This window comes from Anabrus simplex, chromosome 4 (assembly GCF_040414725.1).
Source record: "Anabrus simplex isolate iqAnaSimp1 chromosome 4, ASM4041472v1, whole genome shotgun sequence".
Taxonomy (NCBI): Eukaryota; Metazoa; Arthropoda; class Insecta; order Orthoptera; family Tettigoniidae; genus Anabrus; species Anabrus simplex.
The window spans coordinates 389,877,537-389,890,909 of record NC_090268.1 but is presented as its reverse complement, the minus strand read 5'-3'; the positions used below and the strand labels follow the sequence as shown (position 1 = coordinate 389,890,909).

At 41.0% G+C, this 13,373-nt stretch overlaps 1 protein-coding gene across 2 annotated transcripts in view; it reads right to left on the bottom strand.

Annotated features, from left to right (window-relative positions):
* Positions 1–13,373, bottom strand: part of LOC136872747 (homeobox protein orthopedia) — a 402,761-nt gene that overhangs the window by 21,604 nt on the left and 367,784 nt on the right. For both annotated transcript variants that reach the window (XM_068227519.1, XM_067146576.2), the window contains one exon: positions 3,209–3,385. In XM_068227519.1, the coding sequence (XP_068083620.1) occupies positions 3,209–3,385 (177 nt within the window). The remainder of the gene's footprint in view (positions 1–3,208; positions 3,386–13,373) is intronic.

Here is a 13,373-nt window from a genome sequence, read left to right as displayed (position 1 = left end):
TTAGCTAATAATATCATAATTATTGGGTGGAGTTGGGTTATTTTTCAAAGCTATGGCTTAATACGATATAAATACAGAAATAATCGTATTTATTATTGTTTACTTTCAGCAATAGTTTACAATTTCATTCCAAATCATCATTTACTGAAATGAAATGAAATGAAATGGCGTATGGCTTTTAGTGCCGGGAGTGACCGAGGACAAGATCGGCTCGCCAGATGCAGGTTTTTCGATTTGACTCCCGTTGGCGACTTGCGCGTCGTGATGAGGATGAAATGATGATGAAGACGACACATACATCCGGCCCCCGTGTCAGCGAAGTTAACCAATTATGGTTAAAATTCTCGACCCTTCCGGGAATCGAACCCGGGACCCCTGCGACCAAAGGCCAGCACGCTAACCATTTAGCCATGGAGCCGGATATAATTTACTGAAATATTTGTGCTCTCTTTCAGTTTCATTCTTTTTTTATTCCCTCTTCTCCCCTTCATTTTAAAAGAGGTATTCGTAAAAAAAGCTATTGTATCAAGAGCTACGAACACACACAATTTATTTAGGTCTCTTAGCTTCTCTGGCTTCGCAGGTATTGATTATCAAGCATAACATTTAATTTGAGAAAGTTTTGGCATAATATTATTATTTTAGCGAAGGAAACATGCATGTGGGAGCAATACAAGACATACCTTTAATAAATGATACTTCATGTTTATGCGACTTTTGAAACATGAATGTTTTGTATTCACTCACTTCGAACTTCTGATTATTCTTGGATAGAGAGCTCTCTCTAAACGTGAGTTTTAAAGTCCAAAATCATGTCTGTAGTCACTCTTAACAACATTAAATGTTGTTTCTGAAAGTTGCGTCCATCCTTCATAAATCTCCATTCTTTTCACTATTCGTTTCATGTTTTCAATGATAGCAAATTTGCAATGTTCACTACGATTCATCTCTCTACTCGTAGACTCCATTTCGTCCAACTCAACACTAGAGACATCTTATTTGGAGCTCTATACTTATTTCAAATCTGCCCCTACTGCCTCCATTGGGACGTTCTTCAAATATACAAAATTTCAAACACGATAGTATTGTGCTTTCCGCTTGCAGTAGGATGTTATCTACACGTACAAACATGCGTCCCAAGTTACCCTTTCGATTGGTGAAAGGCAGGCCCTGTCGTGGTTCAAATCCCGGTCACTCAATTTGAGAAATCGGCTGGCCAAAGCTGATGTGGAACAGGGTTTTCTCCGGAAACTCCTGTTTTCTCTGTCACCTTTCTTTCAGGCAACACCCTCCAATATCATTTCATTTGTCAGTTATGAATCATTGCCTCAGTCGAGTGCGAAAAGCTTTGGTTGCCGGCACAGTTCCTATCCTCGCCACCAGTTGGGGCTTCGTTCATTCCATTTCTGACCCGGTGAAAACTGGAACACGGCTGTGATTTATCATTTTTCACTTTTATTGGTCTTAGCTCTGATGAGACTAAAGATTATTTCACAGAGGTTTACAATGGATGATTAGTTTCAATAGGCGAAACGCCAACGTCATCAATTGTGTGCATGAGGAAAGACATAGTTATCTCACTATCTATAAAGCATATGTCGAATAGAACGTTTTTGGGTATTTTAAAATTGCAGAAAAACATACAAAACTATCCAACACTTGAATAAACGCTAATGGATTATGGTACCGCACTATAGGAATGTTTGTTTACATGACGTATTTACGCAGTCGTGCAGTGTAACATATTTGAGATTCATTTTCCTTTACACATTATCATGTCCAACTCCATGGCTAAATCGTTAGCGTTCTGGCCTTTGATCACAGGTGTCCCGGGTTCTATTCCCGGCAGGGTCGGGAATTTTAACCAATTGGTTAATTTCGCTGACATGGGGGTGGGTTTATGTGTCGTCTTCAACATCATTTCATCCTCATCACGACGCGCAGGTCGCCTACGGGAGTCAAATCCAAAGACCTGCACCTGGCGAGCTGAACATGTCCTCGGACACTCCTGGCACTAAAAGCCGTACGCCATTTCATTTCACACATTACCACAGGAAAATGAACACAACGGAAGTTGTTCTGATGGACTGAATATCAACATGTGGCTGGGAGGCGTGACAGTCTTAAGGTAAATAATGGATAGGAAGAGCATTGTCAAAAATACGCGGTTTTGCTCTGGCAGTGGCGATTTGCTTCATTGTAATACATTTTCCATTCTTTATTTGTATGTGCCATCTTGGTTAACACAACATATCGTCGTTGCCGGGTATGTGAAATATTTTAGCTTAGAACTTTGGTCGGTAAAGTTCTGTCATCTAAAGTGCAATATTGTGTGAATATTGACAGGGCATTCTCGCTCTTCATAATGTATGTGCTGCGAGTCAGTATATCTCCAAAAAATATTATCACATACGAGGTTTTGTCCCGGCAACAACGATAAATAAGTCTAGTAAATCACAGCCACCTGGATTATTAGTATACTAATTCAGCAATCCGTACTCACTAGACTAAGTACTTTGTGTTCCAAAATTTAATATCATCTTTAGTAGTATAATCGAGATTTTTAGGGAGTTGGATTACTGTGTCAAGATACACCTATCTAATAAAACCAAACCAAAGCCCATGGCACTATAGCCCTTGAAGGGCCTTGGCCTATAAAGGGACCGCTACTCAGCCCGAAGGCCTGCAGATGACGAGGTGTCGTGTGGTCAGAACAACGAATCCCCTCGGTGGTTATTCTTGGCTTTCTAGACCGAGGCCGCTATCTCACCGCAGATAGCTCCTCAATTCTAATCACGCAGGCTGAGTGGATCTCGAACCAGCCCTCAGGTCCAGGTAAAAATCCCTGTCCTGGCCGGTAATCGAACCCGCGGCCTCCGGGTAAGAGGCAAGCACGCTACCCCTACACCACGGGGCCGGCACCTATCTAATAAACAATTGACAATTAACAATTGTCAAGGCATTCTCGCTCTTCATAATGTATGTGCTGCGGGTGAGTATATCTACAAAAATATTATCACGTAAAAGGTTTTGTCCCGGCAACGACGATATGACCTTTTGCCCGAACAGTAACGATATTTCCATTGGAGAACTCTGAAGTAAAGCACAACTAAGCTTTTAAAACATAATGAAATATTTGATATTTAATATGCTTTTACCAGTAAATCTAGAGGTAAGGATGCCTTTAGTGACTGAAGGGAGAACGTACCCAGTGTATTGAGTCCGTAGTGCGCCTGGTAGACGGTGGAGCCGTTTGAGGACATGGTGGACGTGATCGGCAGTCCTGAGTTGAGACCCGACGTAAGGGGAGAGCTCTGGTTGAGCTGACCGATGGATTGGCCGAAACCGCCCATCGACACGCCGCTCTGACTCAGCTGACCAAGACCTGAAATCCACAATAAGAACAGTGCCCTGTGCCCTCTATCAAAAAAACTTATTGTGAAAAGACAAGTTTCCCAGACAATGTAATACATTTCCCTTTAAACAAAAGTAAGTTATCAAAGGAAAGTTTCATGCAAAGTGTTGCGTATTGCTTTATTTACATTTATTCAGGTGCGTCAAATATTATGACATAAACTTCCATTACTAGATACATTCATCTTTCCTATGTCCCTTTTATACTATACAGTTACAAGACTTCTGCGATCTTCGGCGATTTTAACAGTTGTGATATTTTAGAAAATTTAAATTGTTTATAAAGTTTAATCTCAACCTGATACGATTTTCATGATTTTTATTCAATTAAAAATACTTCGTCGCTGCGGTGCTAAAATCGCGAATGTGAAAATGACTTTCCTATCAGTTATTTCCCTTCATATTGGTCAAGTATCCCAGCCATATGTTCATATGCATCAATCAGAACATTTTCCTACGCGCGTGTGTAGAGGAAAATGAACCTTAAATAGGAGTGGTTGGATGTGTCATGCAAACATACATTCCTACAGTACGGTACAGTAAGGTTCATTTTCCTTTACACACGTACATAGGGCAATGAACTCAACGAAAATTGTTCTGATGGACTGCATATCAATATGTGGCTAGGCAAAGCAAAGCTATCTCCGTACAGGCCATTAAGGCCCTTGGAGGGGTGGAAGGTAAAGGCTTCCACTATCCGTAACCTCGGCACTTGATGGGGTAGAGTGATTAGATCTACGCCTGGCCGCCTTTGTCCCCAGAAATTAACCTGGTACTCATTTTTGGTGTAGGCTGAGTGAACCTGAGGGCCATATGCACCTCCGGAAGTGGAAATCTCGTTTCTTAAATTTTACGACTTCCTGGCGAGGATTCGAACCCACGTTCTTCCGGGCGAACAGAGCACACCTTTACTGCCTCGGCCAGGCAGCCACTATGTGGCTAGGAGGCTTGACTATTCTTAAGGGAAATAATGGATATGAAGAATATTGTCACGTTTTCTCTTTTGGCACCTCAGTGACGATATTCTGTTTTCATAGACTTAAATGATATTAATGAGTTCGTTTCCTGGGGATTATTAACAAAAAAAGATTGTTTTCTAAATGGAACTATAGTAATTTCTGACGCCAGCGTAAAAGGTATGTACTATGAAGAATTTCGAATTAATTATACCCTTGAGAAACATTTTGAAATACCGTTATTATTTCAACTTGCAATATTAGTGCCTGAGATTGGAGTGCTAGTCTTGCCGTATTATATAGCGCTGGTTGACGAAAGGACGTGCTGGTTTGCAAGCTGTTTCCTTGTTGTGTTGCCAACCATTCAACTGGTACTGTATAGTTACGTACAGCCATGCCTCGTAAATGAAATGTGGTGTATCCCTTGCGTGTGAAATGGTTTTTTTTCTCTTTTTTTTTTTTTTTTTTGAGAGGTGGACTAAACACAGGAAACGGAAGTTTATGTTTTAAACAATAATGGTGTTGGTTGGCTTCATCACCGCTTCGAGGGAAAATCTTCGCTGTGTGGCATAAGGTTTTTGTTACGTTCCTCTATAACAGACACTTATTCTTTTGAAACATAAACCTCCGTATTCCCTCTTTATTTCGCATGTCAAAAACACGTTGCAAACCCAAGGTTTACGTGATATTGTATTTAGGAAATATACTTGTAGGTACTTTACAGTAGGCCTACCAGTTGTGTGAATGCGATCACAACATGAAAATGCTTTTGTATCAACACATCATTCCACCAGCGAACGTTGTCTGATGTATCAAAACCAGTGCCCGCTCTCACTCTCTGGAATCGTATGTTTGAAGTATTTAATTATCCGGTGTATGGATCAATTACATGCCTGAAGTCTTAGTTAGATCGACCTTTCCTGCTAGTGTCAGAAATTGCTATAGTTCCATTTTAAAAAGCGACCTTGGCGTTGATATCTCCCTTATTAATTACCCCGCGGAGAAACGTAGCACGAGCCCTTTAATATCATTTTAGAACATGAAAACAATATTGATATCTCAATTAAATTGAAGTTATTACGGTTTAAAATTTTAGATGCATCCCTGTGCTATTGTGTTATGAGTGTTTGGGTTGCTTGCAAAATCATATCTTGTCGTAGTGCATAATAACACACACACACACACACACACACACACACACACACACACACATGAAAACCACTTTTCCCTTTGTGAAAATCAATTAATCACAATTATGTCTCCTGGTCATGGCCATCCATCGACAGCCATAAGACAAAGCCTGAACGGTTGCTAGGGTTAGATTTCCGTTACACATTTTGTGACACTAACTTCCGTAACGCAAATTTTCAGGTGATCCCGAGCCATAAGACATATTTATGTCAAAATGTTCTGGTGGCTTCATGTCCGACTCATTGGCTGAATCGTCAGCGTTGAGGCCTTCGGTTCAGAGGGTCGCGGGTTCGATTCCCGGCCGGGTCGGGGCTTTTAATCACCTCTGATTAATTCTTGTGGCCAGAGGATTTCCAACCACCATAGAAACACACATACTGATTACATCCCTCCACATATAGGGTTAGCGTCAGGAAGGGCATCCGGCCATAAAACAAGGCCAAATCCACATGTGCAACACAGATCGCACCTCGCGATCCCACAGGTATGGGAAAGTGGTAGAGAAGGAGGAAGAAGAAGAAGTTCTGGTGGCTTCATACACTGCGTGCAATGTATGGTGCATGTAGTTCATACTTGAAGACTCATCAAAGTGACCTTGTGCAGACTGAGCGCATGCACGAAGTCTGAAGAGAGCGGCAGCCGAACAAGTTACATTAGCGAAACCTACACTGTACCACAAAATAGTACATTAAGGCTGCTGTAGTGAACGTGTTGACTACGTGTTATCATGTAGCTGTAAGCTCGCATTCAGAAGATGAAATGTTTGAATCCCACCGTGGACAGCCCTGAAGATGGATTTCTGTGCTTACTCATTTTCTCACCCGATAAATGGCACAGCTTTACCTTTATTAAGGCCATGGCCTCTACCCTCCCACTTCTAGCTCTTTCCCAACTTAACATCGTTGAAATTGGGACTTTAAACTACTAGCACAAAACGATGGCTTTCTTTTAAAACCTCGCATGTCCTAACGCTCTTCCTATATTATATTATTTAAGAGTGGTCACGCCTCCCAGCCACACATTTATATGAAGTCCATCAGAATAATTTCGTTGTGTTCGCTGTGTAAAGGAAAATGAACCTTAAATATATTATACTGTAGGAGAGCGTAAATTCATCATGAAAACAACATCCCTACAATACGGTATTGTAAGGTATATAATGGGTAGTTAGAGCAATGGGACATACGAGGTTTTTAAAGAATGCCAACGGAAATTAATAGCCTAATTGTTGCTGAATATCGGACTTCTACAGTGTCTCGAAATGTTAAATTTCTAAAGTATGATAAATGGATTATAAATCAGACCGTGCGATCGGGGCATAGGGTCAAGTCTTGTAAAACGGCCATATTTCGTTCTTTCAAATCTACCGCCTTCCTATCTGGTGAGGAACCCGACAGAGTGTGTTCAAAGCATTGCCATATTTGTTCGACTTCCGTTGAGCTGTCTGCTATTGTCATATGTCTGTTTTGTGCTTTTCTACGTGATAATATTTAACATCCACATTCTAAAGGTAAGTCTGACGAAGCCAGTTTTATTTTTCATGTTCGTGTAATATAATTCACTCTAGCAGTATGAATTATAAAAGGTGAACATTCCCTGTTAAAGCATGGCCTTCAGTGAAGAGAAGCGTAGTTCGATACGGTAGATTAGTGCTGCCATATGTGAGATAGGTCGTGAATTATTCGGAAGTGTATGGTCTAGTAACACTGCCGGCAACCTGGCAGCTGCAGCAATTATGCCCTACGCCTTCTGTAACAAGGAAGAAAAATACAGGCAGAAGTCAAAAAGCCACAATTTTGACTTCCCCACAACACATAAGAGAACGAAGAGCAAAGAAAATGGCGAAAATGAACCCGAAAGCGAAAAATGGATCCGCACGAAACACTGATGATAGCAGGTGTGGATATTATGATGGACTCTGCAGCGAAGACCACGACGGGCAAATCTGGGTGTGTTTTCATGAGAAATGTGCAAATGCACATGGTGCAAAAGATTTTGTGTGTGAAAAGTGTTCATAAACAGAATTTTCCACAGACGGCCATCTTACAAGACTGTCTTCTAATACGGCCGTTTAGCAATGATCCTAAATAAGTTCAAGTAAATTCATCTGTAATAGAGTTGTTTTGAATTCCTGCATTGAGTAGTTATGTACCTTTCATTTCCACTTTAATTTGTCTTTGTACTCCTTTTCACCTTCGAATAAAATATAAGAATATACTTTTGTGGCCGTATTTGAGAACCTGACCCTACCATTTGTCTTTCCATATTCCACTTTCGGGTTTGTTCCTCCTACTGTGGCCTAGCTCAGCCATGCTATTATAGTGCTTCTTCATGAGAAGAATCAGTGACTGTTCGTCCGTTGAATGCAACTCTATCTAATGCTTCAGACCAGACTTTTAAAACTACTGCAGCTATCAAGCCCGGTACGGCAGTGTCAAGGGATGCCTTGGAAAAGTGTACCACTACTGCCCTGGCCTGCAAGACTACCCAATTTGTCACCCGTTGAAATATGCTCAATGAGTATTTGAATAGAATATGATCGGCATTATCATAAGAAATCACTGGAAGATTATTCGATACAATGCCTCAGCGCGAACAGAAGAATTACATGTGAAATATGACCAGACTATCATGACGCACGTGAGGTAGGTTTGCCTTACATACTCCGCAAAACCGGGACTGTCCCAGAAGAATGATCCGAGAATGGTCAACATTCAGAATTTTGATTTATATCTAAAAACCCAGCAATTCAGATTATCGCAGTTAGGTGTCAGGTTCCTTGGCTGAATGATCAGCGTAGTCACCTTAGATTCAGAGGGCCCCGGGTTCTATTCCCGGCCGTGTCGGAGATTTTAATCTTGAATGGTTATTTCTTCCGGCTCGGAGACTGGGTGTTTCTATCGTCCACAATCTCCCTGAAAATCACACATAACATAATCCTCCACTACACAGAGCAAAGTGGCTGTGCGGTTTGCGTCACGTAGCTATCTGCTAGTGTTCGGTAGACAGCGGGTTCTAACCCCACTGTCGGCAGCCCTGAAGATGGTTTTCCATGGTTTCCCATTTCGCACCAGGAGAATGTTGGGGATGTTCCTTAATTAAGGCCACGGTCACCTCCTTCCCACTCCCAGCCCTCTCCTATCCCATTTCGCCATAACACCTATCTGAGCCGGAACGATGTAAAGTAGATTTTAAAAACAAAAAATGATCCACTACAAAAACATACTGTACAGTTTCCATATATGGAAGATGCCGCCCACCTCAATGGAGGGTCTACTTTACAAGGGCTGCACACTGTCACTTTGCCACTCTAAATTATTATCACTGTCACACTCAGATTTAGCTGAACCCACCCAGAGGGAAGTAACGTCACACTGTCCATCTGTGCAACTATCCATTCGTCGCCTCAGGGTCAGACTGATGTAACTACAATTTATGTCACTTTTGAGTTACTAACAACGTACGAAGCAGGAAATCCACCTCTATCTTAGGGTCAAGCAAACGTATCTCAATTGAGAGTAGGAAGAAGATTAGTATCCAATGTTTGTACATTTTAAAACTAAAAGTATGATTCAGAGAGACGGAAAGTCTTTACCATTTGCCTAATCATTAATAGTAACCAGGCTATATCACTGCACATAGACGAAATCAGTGTTCCCAACCGAGGGAAGTCATCCTACTCTAATAATTGTAGGGATGGAGGGACAGATTATAAAATGTAGAATTCCGTAGCGAAGCACGGGTACATCAGCTAGTTTAATAATAAATTAATGTAATTAATTAATGGCAATATTCAATAATATAATGTGTATTAATTGCAGAGTTCAACAAATTAACGATGAACACACTGTTGCTGTTCGTCACATCTGCCACTGATACTGCCGCATCTAGCTCGTGCACGCTCCTTTCTTTGCTTTCATGGTGCCTCCACTCCTAACACTCTAAACCCCTAGCGTATCTTATCCACTAAGTTATGGAAGCAGAAGTAAGTTTTCCTGTCTCGATCTAGTGCCAAATTATTGGCATTTTACTTTCACATTCTATGCAACACGAATGAACATCTCTGCCAGGCTATTTTGATGAAAAAGAAAAGAAAGGAACTTTAAAAAGAACTCACGCTTGATGCATTATGGTGTGAATTATCAAAAATAAAAACAAAATTGAGAACTTGCTTGTGTTTGAAAATATCTCCTCACTTGAAAAACTAGTTCTTACTCTTCTGTATTCAAGTGCGGAAACAGAGCGATTTTTTTCTACGTTGAGTGATACCAAAACTAGAAAGAGGAATAAACGGAACCAGAACTTCTTAGTTCATTTTTTTTACAAATTCCTCCCTGAAGGCGCACTATAGAAATATAGGACATGTGTTTTTTGTTTCTGGAATATCTACTTCGGTGGGGGTGAGGTGGGGGAAGGACCGATCAACAAGTATCACTCCACAACTAGATAATGTAACGACCAAATTCGTTTGGTGAGTTCAAAAATACTTACATAATAAAATAATAGTAAATAATAATTTTGTGTGGCTATTACTAGCAGAGTGCAGCCCTTGTAAGGCAGACCCTCCGATGAGGGTGGGCGGCATCTGCCATGTGTAGGTAACTGAGTGTTAAGTGTGGTGTGTGAGTTGCAGGGATGTTGGGGACAGCACAAACACCCAGCCCCCGGGCCACTCGAATTAACCAATTAAGGTTAAAATCCCCAACCCGGCCGGGAATCGAACCCGGGACCCTCTGAACCGAAGGCCAGTACGCTGACCATTGAGCCAACGAGTCGGACATAATAGTAAAAATGATGTGCGATAGAAATGTTTTAAAAGAAAATACATTCAGTTGTAATTTCTAGAGTAAAAGGAATTCTGTAGGGACTTAAGATAAAATGTAGACATTCTAGTTTGCATGTAGGGAAACGGTCTAAAAAGAGTTGCCAACACTGGACGAAACAGCTCTTACACCGATGATATCACACGTTCGTACCAAATGAAGTAGTTATTGACGGCACTGGTTTGATTTGCTTACGCGGGGGGAAGGATGATTTCCATTGCTATTGACAATGATTTAAACATCGAGTTAAGAAGATCTAAAATTTAGCAGTGTAATGTCTCCTAAGCTACTTTGAAAAATCATCCCTGAGACGTGTTGGGCAATCTTCTACATGTTGCAGCAGAAATATCTTCACGTAACAATAACGGGAAAGTGTCTTCTGGGTAGTCTACGATCGGATTCGAAGCAGACATTTCCGAAATGCACTTTCACAGCGATGTGAACTGGATAGGGCAGGCAACTGTCTCGGTTACCATGGCATATATGACGAAAACTATATAGGCACATTTGAAGTTAGAACCAAGTTTATTGTCTAAAAATAATCATCTCAATGTGAAAAGCTATAGATAATACACACAACATTTAAACATAACGAGGAAGTCATATATTTCGCAATGGAAAGTTCATTACAAAATAAATTCGAAATAATCAATATTACTAAATTTAATGCGGTATATGGTTCATCTCTGGATTTTATCTCCCATAAACAAGGACTCGCGTGGTACATTTCAGTAAATTCTTCCCAGTACTGCTCATTCTTCTCAAAATTCATTGGTATTCAAGGTGATTAACTCGCAGAGAAATACTTTTTTGAAAGTTATTTGACCGTTGTTGGAATATAATTTGTACAAGGTACACTCATAGCAAACATACAAAAATGTAAATTGTCAGTGCAAAGTACATATAAGTATGAAAACCCAAGCGTCCACAGTCTTCAAGTAGAGAACACTACACTGAATCTATTTTCTAGGAGAAGAAGGGAAAAACAAACAAAACACAACAAAACAAAAAAACTGGCAACAATTCGAAGAGCACAAGTTCAAATTCTTATTTCCGCGGTTGTCAAAAAGTCCATCACAGCATTGAGAACTGAGTTGTTTTCACCGTGCAACACCAATGCAGCGTTGGTCGGGAGCGGCACTTGTGGATCAGATAGTTCAGATAAAAAGCAGCTTCGAGAAGCATCATAAAGGCCACACTTAAACAAAATGTGATTGAGAACTCCATCCTTCGCATACTGACATCGACAGCGTGGTGAAGCCAAAACTCCTATGCGATAGAGATGTGAAGGGAATGAGCCGCATTCGGATTACTGAAACCGTTAGACCTCGTGACCGATGAAACTAATAATACCATGGCTTAGGAGGGATGTGAGGTTGTACGAGAGCATAAGCTCTACCTTTATGCAGTTGAGATGTTCCCTATTCCGTAGACCTTTTGTGAATAGTGGGAATAAAATCCATCCATGGTAGTTGCAGCGCTTGCAGTAGCCATTCCGATGCACCACGTTGGGCTAGTACGTCAGCAGTTTCATTGCCAAAAATCCCACTATATCCTTTGACCCAAAGAATTGCTATGGAGCAACCTGAAGAGTAGATGTTAAAAGCTCTTTCCACGATGCCATACAAGTAACCATGCTTTTGGAGATTCCACTGGAGATTTTGTAATTTCTTCATAACACTTTGGGAGTTCGTAATGATGAGAGCGGAATCGAATAGCTTGTTTTGACAAAAACGAAGTGCAGCACATACAGCTAAAATTTCCGCTGTATAAATAGAGGTTTCGGGCGGCAGTTTAAAGCTACCACATTCTCCTGTTTGTTGGCAGTAATATGCATATCCCACAGAGTCTTCGAATTTAGAACCATCCGTGAAGATGTAAGTACTATTGGGCCACATGAAGCGAATCAGAGCCGGAATGTAGTTCTGTGTATGAGCTTCTGTGGTGAGATATCTAGGTAGATAGTATATCGGTAGTCGATGTGAAGAACACTGAAAGCTGGCTTCGTGTTTTGAGGGTTAGTGAGAAAATCGTTTTCAGTTCGTTGTAGCAGCGTAACGGAAGCTGTGGCTTGTATCGTGAGCGTCGTCCATGTCTCTCCTCGATAACGGTCAATCGTTGAAGTTCAATAAGAATGGGATGCTGTGAAATAGCAGAAGATTGTAACAGAAATTTCTTGCCTGCCATTCATCGGCGCATTTGCAAAGATGATTCTCCAGCTTCTATTAAGAGAGCATTTGTGGGTGTGGATCTCATAGTACACAAAGAGATGCGGATCGCCCGAAATTGTATGGTGCCGAGTTTTTTCGTGATGTAAGCAGGAGCATTTCCATACAAAAAAACTCCCATAATTGATCATGGAGCGTATCATAGAACGATAGAGAGTCAAAAGTATACCAGGATCAGCCCCCCACCAGGTACGGGTCACAAAGCGGAGAAGATTAATCGCTCGTTCAATTTTTGAAAGAACGTGAGGAATATGGCGACACTCAATAGGCGTAATGATGATTTCACTTGAAATGTGAATGGTCCTAAATGGATGTCACCAGGCTGAGGTAAAGTCCTCTTCCGGGTAAAAGTCACCACAGTAGATTTCGATGGAGACAATTCAAGTCCATTATTATGCAACCATTTTGCCAGTTCGCAGGCCACGTAATGTAAACGAAGAGATGTAACGTGGAAGCTAGAGGAAGTAGTGTAAATACACACATCGCCCGCGTATTGTAAAACGTGAATCGAGGGGCTGAACAGATGCTCAAGTTCAGCAGTATAAATTGTACAAAAAAGTGGGTTGAGCACAGCGCCCTGTGGGAGACCTTTACACACGCGACGAGGTCCATGTAAACGACTGTGTCCATCTCGTACATATATATATATATATATATATATATATATATATATATATCGTTCTTATAACAATGTCTGAAGACCAGATATAAAAGATGGGGGAATATGGAATGTTTGAAGCTTCCTGAAGAGAAGTGGTATA